General features: G+C 47.7%; 1 protein-coding gene across 6 annotated transcripts in view; it reads left to right on the forward strand.

Moving 5' to 3' along the window:
- Pdgfrb (platelet derived growth factor receptor beta) overlaps positions 1-21,021 on the forward strand; it is a 44,094-nt gene extending 23,073 nt beyond the window's left edge. For all 6 annotated transcript variants that reach the window (XM_074076659.1, XM_074076661.1, XM_074076660.1 and 3 more), the window contains 13 exons: positions 9,020-9,114; positions 9,936-10,068; positions 10,592-10,696; positions 11,004-11,114; positions 12,107-12,266; positions 13,372-13,532; positions 14,068-14,186; positions 14,395-14,517; positions 15,303-15,414; positions 15,845-15,944; positions 16,521-16,626; positions 17,652-17,884; positions 19,047-21,021. In XM_074076659.1, the coding sequence (XP_073932760.1) occupies positions 9,020-9,114; positions 9,936-10,068; positions 10,592-10,696; positions 11,004-11,114; positions 12,107-12,266; positions 13,372-13,532; positions 14,068-14,186; positions 14,395-14,517; positions 15,303-15,414; positions 15,845-15,944; positions 16,521-16,626; positions 17,652-17,884; positions 19,047-19,230 (1,742 nt within the window). In that variant the 3' untranslated portion in view covers positions 19,231-21,021. The remainder of the gene's footprint in view (positions 1-9,019; positions 9,115-9,935; positions 10,069-10,591; positions 10,697-11,003; positions 11,115-12,106; positions 12,267-13,371; positions 13,533-14,067; positions 14,187-14,394; positions 14,518-15,302; positions 15,415-15,844; positions 15,945-16,520; positions 16,627-17,651; positions 17,885-19,046) is intronic.
- The last annotated feature ends 1,457 nt before the right edge of the window (positions 21,022-22,478 follow it).

The following is a 22,478-nucleotide window of genomic DNA, read 5'->3' on the forward strand; positions in this document are numbered from 1 at the left end:
TCACCATGCACAATGCCCATCCATATGTGTAAAACCACAGAATGTGTATTTGTAAGCTGTGCCCTGAGCATGCCCAGCCCCCAGTCTTATAGATAAACCCACAGAATGTATGTCTGCATGCATGTACATGTGGGTGCACAATCCTCACATGTATATAAACAACACTTGTACAGTTCTTGTGCAAATTGGCAGAGTGCATGTCTGTAAACATGTACTTGTAACACACCTTTCTGGAAATGTATGTGAATAAACATTGTACACATATGCTGGCCATACAATAAGTGTCTCTTGTAGGCACACATAAATGTACAAATCTTGCACATAGGAACACTGCCTATCAATGCCCAGACACCTTTGCATGTCTAACTACCCATTTTTGTGTGTGCTTGCACCTGTATGCATGTTCTTCATTTATTCACCTGTTTTCTTATTCAGTAGATAGTTATGAGGACCCAACTTCTCACTGGGGTATAGAGGACAATGGGCAGAGCCCCATATGCCCTCAGTCCAGAAAGAGAAGGCAGATAAGTAACCAGATCATCCTACTTGAGATTACTACTTTGGGGGGAAGCCCCAGGAGGGAGTAGAGGCTCCATACCCAGCTGAGGGATCAAGGAAAATGCCCCAGAAAATGGGACCTTTAGGTCAATACCCAAAACAGAACAAGGAGTTAGCCTGGTAAGAACAGTGATCCAGTCAGAGGGAGTGGCTTGTGCAAAAGCCCAGAGGCAAGGTGGGTTCCAGAAGAAATTAAAGAAAGTCAACCTGGCTGCAGCTTAGAGTGTGTGTGGATTTAGGGATTTAGAATAGGGAAGATTAAGAGGAAGGAAATATAAGGAATGGGGATATAGGGTAAGCAGAAGCCAGAGCAAGCAGGGCCCCAAAGGCCAAATGAGGTATTCTATACACACTTTTATGTACATTGAGGCAGGGGTAACAAAGGTCTGGCCAGGGCTGGCTGGGGTGGGAGTGTGCAGCAAAGAGGCCAAGGCCCTGGAGTGAAGACTTGGGGGTTGGGAGGCCCAGTTGGCCCTACATGCTCACCCCAGTGCTCTGAGGGATGCACTTCCTATATCTCATCAGTGTCCATCCCAGCTGGGCCCCAAGGTGGGACTGGGAAGGAAGCAGCCTCCTTTCTGAGTCTGGATTCATCAGGCCTTGGAATCTCAATGTGTGGCTCCCTCAGTGGTCAGTCACACAGCATATTGACCATTGTCAGGCATGGAACTTTAAGCTCTGACTTAGATGTGACAGACCAATAAAGGCATGCACTCAGAGAAAAGGAGAACCATGGCCTGACTCAGAATGTGTGGTCTTGTGGGAGATCCAAGCAATGGACAGGACCCAAAAGAGGACTGGGCACCGCCTAGAACTACAGCAGAAAGGCCAGACTGTGGTGGAGTGTTCAGCCTCCAGGAGCTGTCTGTCAGCTATAGATGTTTACTGCCAAGTGGGGCTGAGAGTTCTAAGTACAGGACCAAGGAATCATGTGATCTCCTCCAGATGCCTCTCTCCCACAGGATGATGAACTATTAGGCAGGGTCTGAAAGCACTGAGACCTGCAGGCAGAGTGCCTGAGTCCCTCAGTTCTCTACCACCAGTGCAGAACTCAATGCTGTGCTTCTTTCACTATTGAATGCATCCAGGGACACCCCTAGGCTTGCATGATTACAGCCTCTGGGGACACAAACTGGGGTCTGTGCAGCAAGAAAGAACCTTCTTTCCCACTGACTACAAAGCTCCATGTGGCCAGAACAGCAGCTTCCAGTACACAAAGAAGGGAAGCCTCTAAGCTGAAAGCACCACAGAAGTGGATAACTGACCTTAACTGGTCCTGCCCTCAACCTGCATATAGCACCAACTTGTACATTAGAAACTATGAGAGGCTTATGCTAGTTTTCTTCTATCTGAACGGTGTTGGAGATCAGGCCTGGTACCCTGAGCACATTGGAGAAGTTTGGCTACTGAGTTATCCCCCAGTCCAGTGATGAGAAACTACACCTCAACCCTGCCATTACACAGTCCTTCCTGAACATTGAGAACACTTCATCTGCAAGCTACAGGTGATTAAAACTTTCAATCAATGACTTGGCCTCAGATGTACAAATCCCAATGCAGAAGCACAAGATATGATAAATGACATAACTACAAGGCAACATGACAACCCCACAGTAATGGGCACTAAGCATAGTGAAGGGGATGAAATCCCAAAGAATTCAAGAGAATGATTGTAAGAATGATCAATGAAATTAAGGAGGATAAATATAAACACCTGGATAAATTCAAATAAACAGCTGAATGGAGTAAGGAAGATAACACAGGGTATGAACGAGGAATTCAGTAAGATACAGAAATCCTGAGGAACATCAGACTGATGATGTTCTTGAAATGAAAAACCCAATAAGTCAAACAAAAAACTCAGTTGAAATTCTCCCCAGTAGACTAGATCAACTGAAGACAGAATATCAAAGCCTGAAGACAAGGTAGATATATTAGAACATGCATATAAAGATTAAAAAAAAGAAGTACAAACAGAACATTTAAGATCTTTGGCACACCATTAAGATCAAATCTGTAAATCATGGGTGTAGAAGAAAGAAAAGAGGTGCAAGTTAAAGGCATAGAAAATATACTCAATAAAATAATAGAAAATTCTCTAAATCTTGGAAAAGAGAGTCATCTGGGGACAGAAGGCTTTTAGGACACCCAACAGACAAGATCAGAAATATGCAAAGCATATTATAGTTATTACATTAAATATGCTTGACTACTATAACATTTAAGAAACTTATCCATTCTGAGTTTGTTTCCTTACTGTTAACACTACAGTGTGACTACTCCAGAGCCAGAATTAACTTTGAATACCAGATATACCACTTATTATCTGAGTGTGCTTGAATAAATTATCTAATCTCTCAGTTTCCTCAACTATAATACAGGGTCAATGTCCAGACCTACTCCAAAGAACAAGAAAAGAACATTGAAAGCTGCAAGAAAGAGGCATCAAGTCACATAAAAGACAAACCCATTGGAATAAGAGCAGATTTCTCAACAGAAACTCTAAAAGCAAGGCGGGCATGGACTGATGTATTTCAAGTCCTGATACAAAATAACTGCCAAGCTAGATTACTTTATTTAGTAAAGCTATCTTTCATAATTGAAGAGAAATAAAAACTTTCCAAGATAAACAAAAAAACTGAAGGAATTTATGACCACTAAGCCAAGACTGCAGAAGACACTTGAAGGAATCCTACACAGAGAAGAGGAAGATAAACACAACCAGGAAAATGCAGGAAAGAATAAATCTCACTAGATGAGTAGATAAATGAAGATTAGAAAGACTCAAACATTGCAAGGACAACAAAATGACAGGAATACCTTTCAATAATAACTCTGAATGTTAATGATCTCAATTCTCCAATCAAAAGATATAGACTGGTAGGTTGGATTAAAAAAACAAGGCCTAAACTGGGTGCTAGTGGCTTATGTCTATAGTCCTAGCTACTTGGGAGGAAGAGATCAGGAGGATCAAGATTCAAAGCCAGTCCCAGAAAATAATTCGTGAAACCCTACCTTGAAAACACCCAACACAAAACAGGGCTGGTGGAGTGGCTCAAGTGCTAGAGTACCTGCCTGGCTGGTGTGAGATCCTGAATTCAAAGCCAGTACCACCACTACAAAAAAAAAAAAAAAAGACATTTATTGCCTACAAGAAATTCACCTCACTGGCAAAGACAAATTCAGACTTAAAATTAAAGGATGGAAAAAGATATTTCAAGCAAATGGAGCCTGGAATCAAGAAAGAGTAGCTGTACTCATGTCTAACAAAGCAGATTTCAAACTAAAATTAGAAGAGACAAAAAAGGTCACTTCACAGTGATAAAAGGAACAATCCATCAAGAGGATATAATAATTGTAAACATATATGCACTAAATGTTGGCACAGTGAGTTTTCATTTAAAAAAACATAAAAGTGCAGATAGACCCCAATGCAGTAAGAGTAGGTGATTTCCCACTCCTACAAACAGGTCATCCAGACCAAAAAAATTAACAAAGAAACCTCAAAATTAAACAACATTGTAGATCAAATGGACTTAACAGACATCTACATAATATTCCACCCAACAGCTGCAAAATATACTTCTTCTCAGAAGCCCATGGAACTGTCTCCAAAATAAATTGTATTTTAGGACATAAAGCAAGTCTTTAAAATTAGCTAAAAAATTAAAATAAACTCCTGTATTTTATCAGACCACAATGGAATAAAACTAGAAATCAATAACAAAAGAAACTACAGAAAATATTTAAACATGTGGAGACTGAACGACACACTGCCGAATGAAAAGTGGGTCATTGAAGAAATAAAGGGGAAATAAAAATTCCTAGCATCAAATGTAAATGAAAAAAAAAAAACTTGCCAAAACCTTTGGAACACAGAAAAGGCAGTGTTAAGAGGAAAGTTTATACCTATTAGTACCTATATTAAAAAATCAGAGAGTGGGGACTGGAGGTGTGATTCAAATGATAGAGTGCCTGCCTAGCAAGCACAAGGCCCTGAATTCAAACCCCAGTATCACCCCCTCCCCAAAAAATCACAGAGCTCTCAAATAAATAATGATGCACTTCAAGCTTATAGGAAAACAAAAACAAGCCAAGTCCCAAATAAATAATAAAGATCAGGGGCAGAAATTAATGAAATGGAGACTAAAAGTATAACACAAGGAATCAATGAAATAAAAAGTTGGTTGTTTGAAAAGATAAATAATATTGACAAATCCCTAGCCAAGCCAACCAAAAAAAAAGGGGGCAGGAGGCAGGGCAGGAAGACAGGTAGAGTGGCTCGTGCCTGTAATCCCAGAATCTTGGAAGGTGGAAGAGATAGGATAGATCATGGTTTGAGTCTAGTTTGTGCATAAAGTTAGTGAGATTCCATCTCAATGAATAGTTGGGCAAGGTAGAGGCCATGTATCGTTTCAGTGACTTGGGAGGCATGAACAGAAGGATCGCAGTCCAGGACAGCCATGGACAAAACACAAGATTCTCTCCCTAAATAACTAAAGCAAAAGAGCTGGGGCGTGGCTCAAGTGGTAGAGCATGCCCAGCAAATGCAAGGGCCTGAGTTCAACCCCCTAGTTCCACAAAGAGAGAGAGAGGAAGAGAGGGAGGGAGGAAGGGAGAGAGAGAGAGAGATTTTCTCTGGAAAATCTAGAAGAAATGGATAAATTTCTAGATGCATTTGACGTACCTAAATTGACCCAAGATAATATCAACTACTTAAACAGATCTAAACAAGCAATGAGATTGAGCACTAATAAAGAGTCTTCCAACAAAGAAGAGCCCAGGACTGGAGGGATTTACTGCTGAATTCTACCAGATCTTTAAGGAAGAACTAACACCAACGCTCTTCAAAATATTCCATAAAGTGGAAAGGAAAGGAATGCTACCAAACTCCTTCTATGAAATAAATATTGCCCTAATACTAAAACCATAGAAGGACTCAACAATAACAAAAAGAAAATTATACACCAACTTCCTTGTTAAACATACATGTAAAAATTCTCAATAAAATACTTACAAACCAATCTCAACAACACATTAAAAAGATCAAACACTATTATCAAGTTGGTTTCATTACAAGAATGCAAGGATGGTTCAACATATGCACATCAATAAATGTAAGACAGCCCATAAGCAGAATAAAGGACAAAAACCACATGACCATCTCAATAGATGCAGAAAAAGCCTTTGACAAAATCCAGCACCCCTTGGTGATAAACGCTCTGAAGAAACTGGGACTAGAAAGAATGTACCTCAACAATAAAGTCTGGATATGACAAACCCGTAGCCAACATTGTACTAAATGAAGAAAACCTGAAACTATTTCCTCTAAAGTCAGGAATGAGACAAGACTGTCCACTCTCTCCACTTTAATTCTTAACCAGAATTGAATTCTTAACCAGAGCAATAAGGCAAGAGAAAAAAATAAAAGGCAAAAAATAAGAACAGAAGAAGTCAGATTATTTCTATTTACAGATCCTATACTTAAAAACCCTAAAGACTCCACCAAAAACCGCTTGCAGCTGATAAACATTTTTGATAAAACATCAGGATACAAAATCAACATACAAAAACCAGCAGCTTTTATATAGACCACAACAAACAGACTGAGAAAGAACAGAAAAACAATCCCATTCACAACAGCTTCAAAAATATACCTAAGAATAAACTTAACCATCAGAAAAAAGACCTCTACAATAAACCATAAAACATCGAAGAAGGAAACTAAAGAAGACACTAGAAGATGGAAAGACTCCCGTGTTCAAAATTGGCAGAATGAATATTGGCTATACTACTGAAAGCAATCCTACAGATTCAATGCAATCCTCATCAAAATCTCAATGTCATTCTCCACAAAAAAAGAAAAATCAATTCTATATATCATATGGAAACATAAAAGACCCGAAATAGCCAAAGCAATCCTGAACAAAAAGAGTAATGCTGGAGGTTTCACAATACCTAACTTCAAATTATACTACAGAACCACAGTGACAAAAACATGACAGGGAACAGGGGCAGTGGCTCATACCTGTAATTTCAGCTACTCAGGAGGTAGACATCCAGAGAATTACAGTTCAAGGCTAGCACGGGCAGAAAGTTAGCAAGATCTCATTTCAACAAACAAGCTGGAGGGCTGAAAGCTTAGCTCAAGTGGTGGAGTGCCTGCCTTGCAAGCATGAAGCCCTGAGTTCAAACCCAAGTATTGTCCAAAAAAAAAAAAATCAACAAATGGGGCATGGTGGTTCACACCTGTCATGTTAGGTATGGGAGGGTATAGGTAGGAGAATTGGTGTCCCGTGACAGCCCTGGCAAAAAGCACAAGACTCTATTTGAAAAATGACTAAAGCGAAAAAGGGCTGGGGTCCTGGTTCAGGTGGTAGAGCTCTTCCCCAGCAAGCACAAAGTTCTGAGTTCAAACCCCAATACCACAAAAACAGAGAGAGAGAGTGAAAGAAATAAAAAATACAACATAGACTAATGGAGTGGAATAGAAAACCCAGAAATCCACACAGCTACAGCCATCTCATTTTTGACAAAAGAGTCAAAAACATATGTTCGAGAAAAGACAGCCTCTTCAATAATTGATTTTGGGGTAATTGCATATCTTACATGCAGAAGGTTGAAACTAGAGCCCTGTCTCTCACCTTCTACAAAAATCAATTCAACATGGATCAAAGGCCTTAATGTAAGACCTGAAACTTTGAAACACCTAGGGGAAAACACATGGAGTGCTCTTGACAATATCTGCATAGGCAACTTCTTTCTGAATAGGACTTCGATTGCTCAGGAAATAAAGAGCAAAAATTGACAAATAGGATTGAATCAAATTTAAAAGCCTTTGCACAGCAAAGGAAATGATTAACAGAATCAAGAGATGACCCACAGAACTGGAGAAAATCTTTGAAAGCTATTCATCAAATAAAGGATTAATATCCAGAATATGTCAAGAGCTCAAAAAATAAATACCAAAAGAAGAAATAATTGATAAATGGGTAAACAAATTGAACACCATTCTCAAAAGATGTACAAATTGCTAATAAATACATGAAGGAATGTTTAACATTCTTTGCCATAAAGGAAGTACAAATCAAAAAGACACTGAGATTCCATCTCACCCCAGTCAGAATGGCTATCATCAAGAAACAAACAAGGTTTGGAGGTATGCTTCAAGTGGTAGAGTGCATGCCTAGCAAGCATAAGGCTCTGTGTTCAAACCCCAGTGCCACCCAAACCAAGAAAACAACAATAAATACTGGAAAATACGTGAGATGGGGTGGGGGGGGAAAGAACCATTATACACTGTTGGTGAGAATGTAAATTAGTGAAGCCAGTATGGAAACCAACGTGGAGGTTCCTCAAAAAGCTAAAATATTCCAAGGAATGTAAGTCAGCATACAACACAGACACCTGCACACCTATGTTTATAACAGCATTATTCACAATAGCCAAGCTATGGAATCAGCCTAGGTACCCATCAACAGATGAATGGATAAAGAAAATGAGGTATTAGATACACAATGGCGTACTATTCTGCAATAAAAAAGAATGGAATTATGTTGTTTGCAGGAAAATGGATGGAACTGGAGATCATCATATTGAGCAAATTAAGCCAAACTCAGAAAAACAATTATGACATGTTTTCACTCAAAAGCGTCTGCATAGAAGCTTCTGTTTTTAGACCAAAATAATGGTAACAATACATGTGTAAAAGAGGGACTGTTAGAAAGAGAAAAACCAGCACGAGGTGGGTGGGGAGGAGAAAGTGACGGGAGTGGATGTGATCAAAGTGCTTTATATGCGTGTATGAAAATAGCATAAGGAAACCCACTAAAAACTTTAGAAGAGGGGAAGGAGGAGAGTTTAAAAAAAAAGTAAAAAAGATGTGAGTTTGATCAAAGCACATTATATATATGTATGGGAAAAAAAATCACAATGAAACCCCTTTATATAATTAATTTAAGCTAATTTTTAAAAAAAATTTTAAAAAGAAAGGCACTGAGCCTATAATCCTAGCTACTTGGGAGATTGACAGCGGGAATATCACAGTTTGTGGCCAGTCCAGGCATAGTTTGAGTGGCTTCATCTCCAAAATAACAAGACCAAAGATGGACTGGAGGTGTGGCTCAAGTGGTAGAGCACCTGCTTTGCAAGCATGAAGCCCTGAGTTCAGTACCACTGAAAAAAGAGAGAGAAAGGCAAGCCCGCCCTAGCAAGTGCTAAAGGGATGTGGAGGCTGGCAATGATCAGAGCTGGGGGTCATTATTGAGGGACACGGGATTTACAGGAAAGGCCAAAGGTGAGGGCCAGAGCAAGAGGTTGAGGCTCTGATACCATAAGCCATTGGGTGGTTAGGGTCTTCCATTCTGGGTAGGATGGGAGTTGTGAGGTCTGCAGTATTAGCGGGGAGAACAGCTGCCTAGTGCCCCATTTGCTTATGGCCTGTTCTTGTCTTTGTCCCCAGCTCTCCCCTTCAAGGTGGTGGTGATCTCAGCCATCCTGGCCCTAGTGGTTCTCACAATCATCTCTCTCATCATCCTTATCATGCTTTGGCAGAAGGTAAGCCCATTTGGCCAGTGGGTCTTTGCAGAGACCCCTCTCTGCTCCTGAATGCTGCCCAATGCTGGCCCATGCAGAGCCCAGCTCAGATGGGAACGATGTAGAGTAAAACTGTGTCCCCAGTGGACTCTACCCCCAGCAGCCTGGGCTGGCCTGGGCCTGGTCCAAGCAGTCCGGGATTCCTGGCCCCTGCTTTGTCCTCCATCCCAGGATCTGTTCATCCAGTCACAGGGTAGGGCTGCTGGGGAATGGACCACATCCATCTCTTATCCACTGACTTGTCTATGATTCACTGAAATGCAATCTGGCCCTATTAATCTGTAATTTCAATATCCTGGTCTGAGATTTCACCATTTTGTAGTTTCAGAAATTTTAAATTACAGAATTAGGGTTGCAGTATTCCATGATTCTATCTTTCTAAAATTAAAATCCTGTGACTCCAGCATCCTAACATTCTGGAAATTACATCCTTCTGAGATTCCCACGGTGACTGATCCAGCATGGGGAGGGACCTCTAACATCCAGCAGTGTCCTGTCTCATGTCACTTTCCAGGGCTGCTTGCTCCTCTTACTCCTCAGCCTGTGGAGTCCTGACTTTTCCTCTGCCACCCACTCCCCTTCCTGGAGCCCCCTGGTGCCTGTGCCCTCTGAGCCTATGAAGGTCTTGGCTCAGTTGGTCATTTGCTGTGTGACTTTGGATATGCTCCTGCTCATCTCTGGTCCTCAGGGTCTCCTGCCCCATCTGTCCTATGAAGGGCTAGACCTGGTGGGCTTTCAAGGCCAAAGGCGCCCTCTGACGATTGTTCATCTTGGTCTTGTAGAAGCCGCGCTATGAGATCCGATGGAAGGTGATTGAGTCTGTGAGCTCCGATGGCCATGAGTACATCTATGTAGACCCCATGCAGCTGCCCTACGACTCCACCTGGGAGCTGCCGAGGGACCAGCTTGTGCTGGGTCAGTCCTGGGAGGCCTGGAGTGGCAGTTTAGGGATTCCAGGTGGTGGGAAGACTGTTTGAGGCGGGGGCCTGGCTATGACTAGCTATGAGGCCTAGGGCTGGTGTCTGCCATCTCTGGTCCCCAGTTTCCCCTCTGTACAAGGACAAGATAACCCTAGGTACTGCCTAGCATTGTGGCCTATAATCCTGAAATGGGTCCCTTTGTGGTAAGGAAGGAAGTATTGAGGACAGACTAAGTGTGGCTTAGTCTAACTGGGGAGGCTAAGTGTATGCAAAAGATATGTGGAGAGGAAAGGAGGAAGCCTTCAGGGGCTGAAGATGGGGCACACAGCAAGCAGGACTTAGATGAAATACCTAGAGATCTAGGAATAATTGTGGTATAGGAGCCTCCTGGAGAAAGCACATAAGTCCAGAGTGGCTTGTGGAGGCTGAGATAAGAGAGTAGCTCTTCCTACCCTGTCTGGGAAGGGAGCATGAAGCTCCCTGGTGAGCCAGAAGCTCAGGGATCCTCTCTACCCCAGGACGCACCCTTGGCTCCGGGGCCTTCGGGCAGGTGGTGGAGGCCACAGCTCATGGTTTGAGCCATTCACAGGCCACCATGAAAGTGGCTGTGAAGATGCTGAAATGTAAGTCCTGGGAACCTGCCCCACCCTACCCTTGTCCCTGGGACCCCCACCTCTACCCTGCACACTCGGTTCTCCCTGGGCAGTTGGGTCCTGATGCATCAGGCACAGATATGCTATCAGGTTGGGAAGGGGAGCTCTTCACCCTGGCCTACTCCACCCACCTCCCTCCTCCTCAGAGTGTGGTCCTCATGGCCCTAAGCCATATGGGTCTTCCAGCACAGGGTGGGAAAAGGAGCCAGAACTGGATCTCGTGGGGCCTCTGTGGAGCCTCAGTGATCCCCCTGGCCTGACTCCCCCTTCTCCTCAGCTACGGCCCGCAGCAGTGAGAAGCAAGCCCTCATGTCAGAGCTGAAAATCATGAGTCACCTCGGACCCCACCTGAACGTGGTCAACCTGCTGGGGGCCTGCACCAAAGGAGGTACCCAGCCTACTCCCTAAGAACCCTGGGAAAATGCCTGGCCCCTCCCCAACCAATCTTCTGTCCACAAACAACAGGACACCCCACCTGGGGTCTATGACCCCAGTGACCTACTTCACAGTTCCAGATGGGTTCAATTTTAGAAACTCACAGAGCCACAGCACTTTCACACCCAAAGGACTCTCAAGGCTACTAGTCCCAGCAGTTTCCAAGTCAAAATATCCTCCGATATTTTTGTATTTTCCTAATACATTTTGAAAATGGTAATAAATAACTTGTCCCATAGCACTGAGATGAGCCAGGCACCCCCAACTTAGACCGTCACCATAACTGGGAGCCGCTTTCATTCCCATCATAAAAGAAAGTCATTCTGCCCAACTCTGTTTATTTGAAACTCTGATTGTAAGTTGGGCTGCAAAAAAAAAAAGTTACTGCCATTCATAGCTGCTTATTGTAAGATTTGGGATTTTCCTCAGTATTGTGCAACCAAATCAAAATACAGAAGTACATTGTGTACATAGCTCACTCCGTGTCTGCAGTGATCACTCATGTCAGGTTTTGTTTTTATCAGTATTTTCAAGCTCCCATGGGTTGGCTCTAAGTAAATGCACTAAATTTGAATTTAACCAGTAAACTGATAATAATAAACAATTGTCTTTAGCTACTTTATATATGCTGGTTTCCAAAATAAGCCTGAGTTTGAAAACATAGCAATAACAGCTATCACTGAGTGCTTATCACAGGCCATACCAACAAAGGCATGGTCCTATGAGTCCTTGTGGTGGTCGTTCTTAGCACCACTTACCCCATGAAGAGAGGTGGAGACTAAGAACCTTGCTTGCAGCCACATAGGCAGGAAGAGAACCCAGGTTTGCAAGGCGCTGACCCTCTTACCCATCTTGCCAACTACCTCTCCACACCTAGCTTGTTCATTGCCCTGATGGGAAGCCTGCAGCCTTCCAGGGACTGTCCCTGAACCTGTTCCTCCACAGGACCCATCTACATCATCACTGAGTACTGCCGCTATGGCGACCTGGTGGACTACCTGCACCGCAACAAGCACACCTTCCTGCATCATCACTCTGACAAGCGCCGCCCGACCAGCACCGAGCTCTACAGCAACGCACTGCCCATGGGGCTCCCTCTGCCCAGGTACCCAGAGGGAAGCAGGCATCTGCCAAGCACCTGCACTGCTCCCTCCTTGTCCAAGAGGGGAGGCTGAGGTCACGTGGGCAAAGCCGGGACTCTTTCACAAGTTAGTGTACCCTAGATCCAAGAATGGCAGTAACGATGATGATAGTAGTGGCTTCGGCTGCCACCTGGCAACTTTCCAGTGTACCAGGCCCTGTGCCAAGCCCTCTGCAGATGTGACACCCTGCACACCCTCCCTGTGTCATGGATGTCTTGCTCTCCCAACCCAGGGACAATAAGGGGCAGAGATAACGGCGACCTGAGAGCCAGGCTCCTGACCAGCTCTGAGGCACTGCAAATGCTGGTTTCTGCTGCTTCTTCCCCATGCCCTCAACATCAGGCTCCTCACACTCCCTCTGGCTACCTTAACTGCCATTTTCCTATGTGTCCAAAAGGAACATTGCTTTCTTTCTTTTTTTTTTTTTTGGCAGTACTGAGGCTTGAACTCAGGGCCTCACACTTGCTAGGCAGGTACTCTTACCGCTTGAGTCACTCCATCAACCAAAAGGAACATTTCTTAGTTCTGGTGCTGATTGCAAAAGCAAAGGCAAAAGTAATGTCAAAAAAAAGTGTTCAAAAACCCACCCCTGTTCTCTTCAGCATTCTGACTTCTCCCGTCTCTTTCCTACCCATAGAGACACACATGTATGTAACCGACAGCCCTCAGAGCTCAGACCAAGGGGCTTTCTTGTCCACACTGGCCTGTGCTGGACTCTGCTTGATAGTGCTAGAGAGGCCCCAGAAAGGGGTGCTTCCATCTGTGACTCGTCCTGGGTAATATAATCGCCTCTGGGGCATGAACTCCCTGAGGACACATACGGGGTCTCATGTCATCTTGGCAGCCCCAGTGCCCAGATAAGGGTCACACAGGTTAGTTGATAGGTCTCAAGCTGTAGTGATTCACATTACAACTAACTGAGGATGATGATTGAGTGAGTGAGTGAGTGAGTGAGTGAGTGAGTTCCACGAGTGGCAGGACTTCACAGGCTCCAGGGTAAGCAAGGGGTAAGGGGGGGAAGAGAAGAAAAGCCTGTGGCATTTACTATTGTGTTCCTCTCACCCCCAGCCCTGTGTCCCTGTCTGGGGAGAGTGACGGTGGCTACATGGACATGAGTAAGGATGAGTCAGTGGACTATGTGCCCATGCTGGACATGAAAGGAGACGTCAAATATGCAGACATCGAGTCCTCCAACTACATGGCTCCTTACGATAACTACGTCCCCTCTGGTAAGTGGAAAGTGTCTGCATGGGCTCACACCAGTGCAGTGATTCATTCTTTTTAAAGCCCTTCCATGACAGCCTTGCAGCAACCCTGGGAGGAAGGTACCCATTTCCCTGATGTGGAAACTGAGGCTGGCCACTTTCACAAAGCTGCTGTGCAGTGGAACCTTGACATGGATCCCTATGTATGGGTCCAGAGGCATGCACACAGCCTGCAGGGAGGTGAGAATGTGGGTGGAGTGGGAACTTCCTGGCTCCTGGGACCTGGAGGAAAATGACTGATCAAGCTGCAGCAGGCTAGCTGAGTGTCCTGAGAAACATGCAGGCAAGGTTAAGCTAATGACCCTGGGCTAATGCCAAAAGTTTTTCTGGTAAAGTAGAAGAGGTTCAGGTTAGACACTAAAAAAATCATTCTCCTTTCAGAGGGAACCTAGAGGATCAGTAACTGCCCGTGTGGGACACTCAGCCCCTCATCAGTCAAAGCCAGGGATCCTCTGGGCTATGGTACACAAGAGACCCCTGACCCTCTGCTCTCCCCTAGCCCCTGAGAGGACCTATCGGGCAACTTTGATCAATGAGTCCCCTGTGCTCAGCTACACGGACCTCGTGGGCTTCAGCTACCAAGTGGCCAATGGCATGGAGTTCCTGGCCTCCAAGAATGTATGTGTGGTCCTGGCAGGGCAGGGTGGGGCCATGGGAGGGAGGTGTGATACCCAGCTAGCCAGAGTCCTCCATGTGCACAGCCATGTACGAGGACTACCTCTCTGGTGGGTGGGGCGGAGGGATAGTAAGCACCCTAATACCTGCTCCCTTGAACGGAGGGTCTTTCCCTACAATTGGCCCTTGGCTCCCCTCTCCCCCAACCCAGTGCGTCCACCGAGACCTGGCAGCCAGGAACGTGCTCATCTGCGAGGGCAAGCTGGTCAAGATCTGTGACTTTGGCCTGGCTCGAGACATCGTGCGGGACTCCAACTACATCTCCAAAGGCAGCGTGAGTCCCTTCCCCGGCCCCATGGCGATGTCCCAGGAACAGGTTCCCCTCACCAGCATGGCCATAACTCATAAGAGATTAGTCCCAGGCCCCTGGTGGCCTGTCCTGCCCAGCAGAGGTGGTCAGTGCTACCCAGCTGTGAACAGGGACAGCACAGCACTTGGCTGTACATAGATTGGGAAGAGGCAGAGATGTTCAAGCTCACTTGTCACAGCAGGGGTCAAGGGACCAGCTGCATTGGGTCCATGGCAGGTAGGATACAAGGCAAACCTGTTGTTCTGGAGTGGTAGACAGAGGAAGAAGTCCAGGTGACATGATAAGACAGATGAGTTGGTCACAGGCAGTGGTTGGGATTGGTTGGGTTAAAATGTGACCATCCTGGGCTGGTGGAGTGGCTCAAGTGGTAGAGTGCCTGCCTAGCAAGCATGAGGCCTTGAGTTCAAACCCCATACTGCAAAAACAGACTTATCTTGCCTCTACCTATCTCTGCACTTTCCAGTGAGCCCAGCCTTGGAGAGGGTCCAGACCCTATAGATCAAAGGCAGGATGAGAATATCTGACACATCCCTGATTCCACCACCCTCCCTCTGTGAGGTCCCTAACTAGTGAGATGGCAAACAGTCTCTGCTGCTGTGGACAGGACTGGGCTGACCCTGGGAGCTGTGCATACACAGACTGGGAGCAGGAGTGAGATGGGGTTAGGCCTCTTCCTGCTGCCCGGATAAAGTGGGACTTCTGCCTGCTGAGACCCCTCTGTGCACTCAGCACCCGTCCTGCCCCTGCAGACCTTCCTGCCTCTGAAGTGGATGGCCCCAGAGAGCATCTTCAACAGCCTCTACACCACCCTGAGTGACGTGTGGTCCTTTGGGATCCTACTCTGGGAGATCTTCACACTGGGTACAGTGCTTCTGCCCCAAGCCTTCAGCCGGGGGTCCACCCTCCAGTTCCTACCTTTAGCCTGTGGAACTGTGGAACAGGTGCTGGGAAATGGGTCAGGGACTCGGGCAAGTCCCAGCTCTGCTACTTTCTCTCTACTCTGTGAGTTTTGCAAGTCCCTTGCCCTCTCTGGGTCTCTTTATGTCCTTCTCTGAGTATTGAGGAGTTTAGACAGTGACATCAAAAAAGTCTGCTTGGCTCTGGTGTTCTCTGATTGTTCTGGAGAGTGTTGCTGTCTCTGTCCAGAGCCAGGAAGGAGTCCACATTTCCCAGTGCCAAGGGCACTGCTCCGTCACCCCCCTCCCAGGACAAGTACACCTCTTCCTGTCCTGTAGCAGGACACTTTTCCACACCCTTGAGCCTATGTACCCCTGTCTCTGCTCCCCAACAGGTGGCACCCCTTACCCAGAGCTGCCCATGAATGAGCAGTTCTACAACGCCATCAAGCGTGGTTACCGCATGGCCCAGCCTGCACACGCCTCTGACGAGATGTGAGTAGAACCTCTGCATTTGGAAGGATTTCGTGGGTGCAAACAACGGACCGGCAGCCCTACCAGCTTACATCACAGGCAGAATTTATTAGCTCAGAGATCTAGAAGAGTTCTAGATAGAACCAGATCTAGGTGTTCAAATGGTTCACCAGGAATCTCCTGTCCTAGCCCTGGTCCTCTGCTTTCTCTGTGCTGGCCTCATTTTCAGGCTGGCACTGCCCTCAGTGCCTGCCTTACAGCTTCCAGTGAAACCTCAAGAGCTGACCTTCAGGGGCTTGGCTAGGGTCACATGCAATCAGAGACAGTCACTGAGCTAGGGGTGATAACTCCTGTGAGCCAAACTTGGGTCATATGCTCAGGAAGGTGTAGTGGACCCCACAGAACCACAGGGATGGGCCAAGGGGTGCTGGAAGGTCCCAAGGGAGTGGCCAGAAGCAACAACGGGAGAAGCAGTGTTACAGCCACTCCTCCCAATTCCTTTCCCTTGCTCACCTTGTCCCAAGAGACTGCCACCTCCAGCTCCCCTCCAGTCCCTATGCCCTGAGATGCAGATCCTGACTTTCTGCCCTCCTCCAGCTACGAGATCATGCAGAAGTGCTGGGAAGAGAAGTTTGAGATTCGGCCCCCCTTCTCCCAGCTGGTGCTGCTTCTCGAGAGACTGCTGGGTGAAGGTTACAAAAAGGTATGTTGAGACAGAGTGAGGGTGGAGAACAGAGAATTCTCGTCCAGAAGTTAGACCTAGGGTTCCAGACTCTGTGTGATAAGCTGGTATTTAGAGGAAATAGCCATCACACACCCTGGGCCTCAGTTTCTCTGCTGGTGCTAGGAAGGGATGGTCCAGAGCTATGGGTTTCATTTATTTTAGCAGCACAAAGCTGATTGATTTGCCACATGGAGGCGGAGGCTACAGCCTTGTCTGTCCTCAGACACCCCCACCCGCACCCCAACACTAGGTATTGAACCCAAAGCATTTAACCCACACCCCTAGCCAGTTTGTTTGTATTTTTTTTTTTGAGATAGAGCCTCCAGCTTACTTTGCCTAGGTTGGCCTCAAATTTGAGATCCTCCACTTCCAGAAGAGCTGGGATTACAGGTGTGTGCTACTACGCCCAGCTTTGTCCTCAGACTTTGCACCCATGCCAACTTCTAGGGCTTCTTTGAAAGTGTGAGCAACCTCAGGCTACATGACCTCTAACACCCTACCCCTTGGACCCTATCCAGGCTCATGCAAAGCCAATAAAGCCAGCAGTGCCTTAAACCCTTGCCCTGCCTAATGATAGGCGGCAGATCAGGAGCCGCACCTGCCCTTCGGCACAGGCATAGCTTTGTCCATACCTCCACTTCTCAGCGCCTCCCACTCTGGGGTGGTCCTGGGAAGAGTGAGACAGAATAGAATCATCACTATCCCAAAGTAAGGGACCCTGAGGCCTCACCAGAGGAGTGAGGCAGGATAAGAGCTGGTACTTGACTTGTCTGAAGTTGGGCAAGAGATATATGGTGCTAGTCTGCTAACTACCCCTGCCTGGGGCATCCTCTTAGAAGATGTAGCAGGACAGCAGTTCAGCTGTGTGGCTTTGGGTGAAACCTCTTCCTCTCTGAGCACTGGCTGCCTAATTTACAGAGCGGGAGGGGGCGAGTTAGCCAATCCCTAAGGTACTTCCCGCCTGACCGTTATGTTTCTCTGGCGCTCCCTGCTCTGTGGAGCAGAAGTATCAGCAGGTGGATGAGGAGTTCCTGAGAAGTGACCATCCAGCCATCCTTCGGTCCCAAGCCCGCTTTCCCGGGTTCCACGGCCTCCGATCTCCCCTGGACACCAGCTCTGTCCTCTACACTATTGTGCAACCCAATGAGGGTGACAACGACTATATCATCCCCTTGCCTGACCCCAAACCCGAGGTTGCTGATGAAGGTCCACTGGAGGGTTCCCCCAGCCTTGCCAGGTAGCCACCCTGCCTGGGGCGCTGGGCATGACAGTGATAGCGCATGTCTGTGTGTTGGGCTTGAGCTGGAATGAGGACTTACTCTTGCCAGTAGGTAGAAGAGAGAATGTAGTTTCTTAGGTCTTTGAAGCCCTTGGGTGGGAAGGCTAGGCCGGTAAGAAAAAGGATGGGCCACATAGTTCTTCCTTTTAAAGGAGTTCCCAGAGGCTGTCTATACTCTCCCCACCCTAGGTTCTGCCCTGGTCCCAAGGAGAAGAAGGAAGCCTACTTAGCATCTCTGCCTATCCAGTTGTTACTGTGGGTCACTGCCAGCCTTGGGCCTGTGCTCCTTCCTTGTCACTTTGCCCAGAGGGCCCCGGGAAGCCTGGCTGCAGGAGACAGGTGCCACGAGTTCAGTCCAGAACCCAGACTGGAAAGAGACTAATGATGTCCTTTTGCCTTGGGGTGTGGTGGAGTTGCAGTGTGTAGAGAGAGGAGGCCCAGCTAGTGCCTGAACTTGATGTTCAGACAGGCCCTCCCCTCAGCTGGAGAGTGGGGCTCCCCTGAGGTCAGATCCACCCCCAAAACGTGATCTAGCCAAAGGTTAAGTGGCAGAAGCCCCAGGCTGGATTCACTCCACCTCACCAATGTGAGACCCTGGTAGGTTTCACCTCTGTGAGCCTCAGTTTCTCCCCATGGGCTAGTAGCATACATAGCCCTCAGCAGGCCCCAAAGACCTCCTTTGTCCTGACTGTGGATGAGGCTAACATAAAAGTTCAAGCAGCTGTGAGTGAGTGCTAGCCCTGTTGGTGCCCTCAGGCAAGCCACTTTAGCTCTCTGAACCTCGGTTTCCTCTTCTGTAAAGTGAAATCAGTGGAAGTACTTCTGTTAGGGGCTTGGTGTGAGATTAAGAGATCATGTATCTCAGAAAACAGAGATGGAGAAGCTGGAGGGTAAGAAATGAACTTTGGGCCTGCTCTCAAGTCTAGCTCCTCCTGTGCAATGTGGAGTAATGACTTAAACTCTCTGAGCTGCACTTTCTTCCTGGTGCAGGGCCTGCAGACTTTGCAAGGATTAAGTGAGTGGAAGTGTATGAAGTCAGACCCAGAAAGCTCTTACTTCATGCTGTTACTATTTTACTGTGGTTCCTCCAGCCCCTCACTTACTTGCCTCCTTCCTCTAGCTCCACCCTGAATGAAGTCAACACCTCCTCAACTATCTCCTGTGACAGTCCCCTGGATCCCCAAGATGAACCAGAGCAAGAACCCCAGGCTGAGCCCCAGGTGGAGCCTGTACTGGAGCTGGAGCAGCCGCTAGATTCTGGCTGCCCTGGGCTTCGAGCCGAAGTGGAGGACAGCTTTCTGTAGGGGTTAGGCCCCACCCTTCCCTGCCCAAAGCCCCCTTCTGCTTCCCAGCACCCAGCCCCTCCTGGCCCGGCCTGACCTCTCCTCACCAGCCACACTGCCTTCCCTTGAGAAAGGCTTCTGCCCCTGACATGCGGTACCCCAAACCTTGGGGCCAGCTTAGGAGGCAGAGAACTACAGGGTCCAAGGCCAGCCTCTGCCTGAGGGGAGGCCATGTGACTCTGAGCCACAGTGCCACCCCCAGAGGACTCAGTTTCCCCTACATTTGTAGGATGAGAAGTTGGGCTTGGTAACCCACAATCTGGGATTCTGCCTGGCTGGCAGGTGGGGAAGGAAGAATTCCTGGGGCGATCCTTGTGTGAATGAGGTGGTAAGTTAATGTCTTTCCAGTCAGCCTGCTGCCCCTCAAAGAGCTGCAGCTATATCCCCACCACTTTGATTGGCCCAAGAGCTGGGAAGGGACCCTGGTATCCCTGGCTCCTAGCTGAGCTGGGCTAGCCTTGGACTGTCACTTTGTCCAGAAACTGCCTCCCCCTGGTGCCAGTCTCTGCTTTTGCAGGCCCAAGCTGGTCTGGGGCCAACCATGCTTAATTAACCTTGCTAATTAGTGCTGAGGGCTGAGCCAAGTACAGGACACCCCAGCATAGGGCACTCCTGGCCATAGGAAATGGCTGTGTCTTTCAGGTCCCGTCATTGCTGGGGCCTTCTCTTCATCATCCTCAGTCTTAATCTGCCCACTGGGCCCTACATCTGTGACCACTGGGTTTACATGGCAGCAGGAAGTGTGCACCTATAGATGGTCCCGACCTGCATTAGACCTGCTGCGAGACCTTGAAGGAGTCCTCATCCTCTCTGGGCCTCAGTTTCCCCCCTTTGAAAAATAAGCAAGTTGGACTCATTAACTCTGAGTGCCCTGCCAACACTAATATTCTAGAATATTGCAGGGGTTGCACACTTACACAGATGGAGCAAGGCCAAGCCCCCTAAATCACCTTCTCGGAGCTCAGCTGGGTTATGGGGAGATTTCAGACCCACGTCGCACTCTGGGGATTCAGGAATGTGTCCCTGCTCAGGCTCCAAACGCAGCTGCCTGGACTTGACTTGGAGTGGCAGCCGGTGTCTTGGAAAGCCCCCAGCAGCTGCCCTAGGGCATGGGAGGACCCCAAGACCCCTTTCAGCACCACAGTGAACTCTGCAGCTCTCCTGGGCAAGCACAGAGAGGGCAAGTCAGATCACCTCATGCAGCCTACCATGCCAGCACCTGCCTTGGAGGTATGTGCCACAGATGCAATGGACGGTGAGGACAGTCATGTCCCGTAAAGGACAAGGCTTGGGATGGGCACCCCAAGGTAGAAGTATAAGAGGTAGACACTTTGGAGTCATCATCTCAACTGCCAAATGCCCCATCCCCAAGATAGCACCCTATGGGGATATGGTTTTGTCACTTCCCAGGTCTGGCAATGACATCTAATTGTCCTTAAAGCAGTGGGGTGTTGGAGTGAGTGAGGCCTGCAGCTGAAACCTTGGGTTGGAAAGAGGAGGAAAGGAATACAGCTCTTCTTGGCACCCATCCTCTGCTGGCTGGCACTGCCCTGCCCAGGGACCCTGGCAGGGAGCAAGAATGGGTTTTTACTACGGTACCAAAGATATAAATCACTAGGTTTACAAGTATTTTTAGGACTCACATTAACTCACATTTATACATCAGAAGTGCTATTTTGTATGCCGTTAAGTTTTCCTATCTGTGTACTTTTTTTTAAGGAAAGATTTTAATATTAAACTTGGTGCTTCTCACTTACAGACTCTGTGGTCTTTCTTGGGTTTGGGTCCCTGTGCTCACAGTCAGTGGGTGTGGAGTGGGGCAGATAGAACTTGTCTCAGATACAGTTTCCTTTAGTGCTGAGTCTCATTTCCCTCACCTGTAAAAGGAATTTTCACTTTCTTCCTCTTGCTAATGGCCAGGTGACCTAGACCTTGGGTTTGGTTTCCCAGGTGTGAGATGAGAAGACTTTTTCTGGCTTTTCTGGGTATACAGTGCCTGACCTCAAGTTGGCAGGACCATGTGAGCTGGCAGGAATTTCAGAGGCTCTGGTGCTGGGGAACTGAGCCCCTCCTGCTGCCCCCACCACTCTGCCATGTGCCCTGGCTTTGGCGACTAAACTGGGACACCCTCCCTGCTCTCCTCTCCACTCTGCTTACAGCTATCCCAAGGCTGGGGTGACTTGTAGGAGGTGTTCGCCAGAGCCCGTGTTCCAGGTCCAGGTGAGAAAACTCTGGTACCAAGATAGCAGCAGGGCAGACAGAACACCCAAGGGCATCAGAGAACAAGAAGTGAGGAGAAAGGATGGAGGAAAGAGAAGAGGAGTAGTAACAGAAGAAGGGCAGGAAAGTGTGGCTGAATAGGGCCAAGGGAGGGAATGGGGGCCAGGCTGCAGCTGTGAGGACAGAGGCCTGCAGACCCTCATTCCTGCAGCTGTTCAGAGTTTGTGGGGCTGGCACAAAGTGGGTATCCTAGCCCCTGCTAGACAGCTGGGTCCTGGTCATAGGCTCCTCTGCCAAGCATAGGCCTGTCGGATAGGCAGCAGCACAAGCCCAGGGGTGCTAGAGCTGCTGGAACAGAGGCAAAGTGCAAGAGTCCCAGACCCAGACTGCGGCTTCCTGGTCTGCCCACCTTGGGCTGTTTGGGAGGGTCACATGAGATGGATTCAGATTTTGGTCTGAGGTCTATTACTTGCTCTCTCTGAGCTGAGGGAAGGGCATCTCTGTTTGGGTGAGTGGGAAGGGCACCTCATTGTAGAGCCACAGGTCTCTGGACTATTTCCAGGAGTGTGGGGCTGTGGTTACAAGTGGGGAGAGGAACGGAGCCCTGAGACAGCTCTGACTCACAGGCCCAACCGCCAACTCAGGGACAGCTGAGCCATGCCAGGGGAACCCCAGCCGGCTGTAGGGGCTGGCTGTGTACAACCCACCTCCCAGGGGTCCTGATTTAGAGGACACTCCTAGGCTATGACCCCTCCTGTCTCATGTGGCAGGAATTGAATAAGGCAATACCCTAATCTGCCCTACAAAAAGAATGAACAACCCACATTCCAGACAGGATTGTCTTTGCTCATGGGAAAGCCTCTGGAGGTCAGGAGACCCAGCTCCTCACCTCAGCCTGCTCCCTAAGGGACTGCAGGTGGATTACACCACATCAGACCTCAGTTTCCACAAGGTGAATGGAGCTAACAAGGCCACAGAGAGAAAGACTG

This window comes from Castor canadensis, chromosome 6, assembly GCF_047511655.1.
Source record: "Castor canadensis chromosome 6, mCasCan1.hap1v2, whole genome shotgun sequence".
NCBI lineage: Eukaryota > Metazoa > Chordata > Mammalia > Rodentia > Castoridae > Castor > Castor canadensis.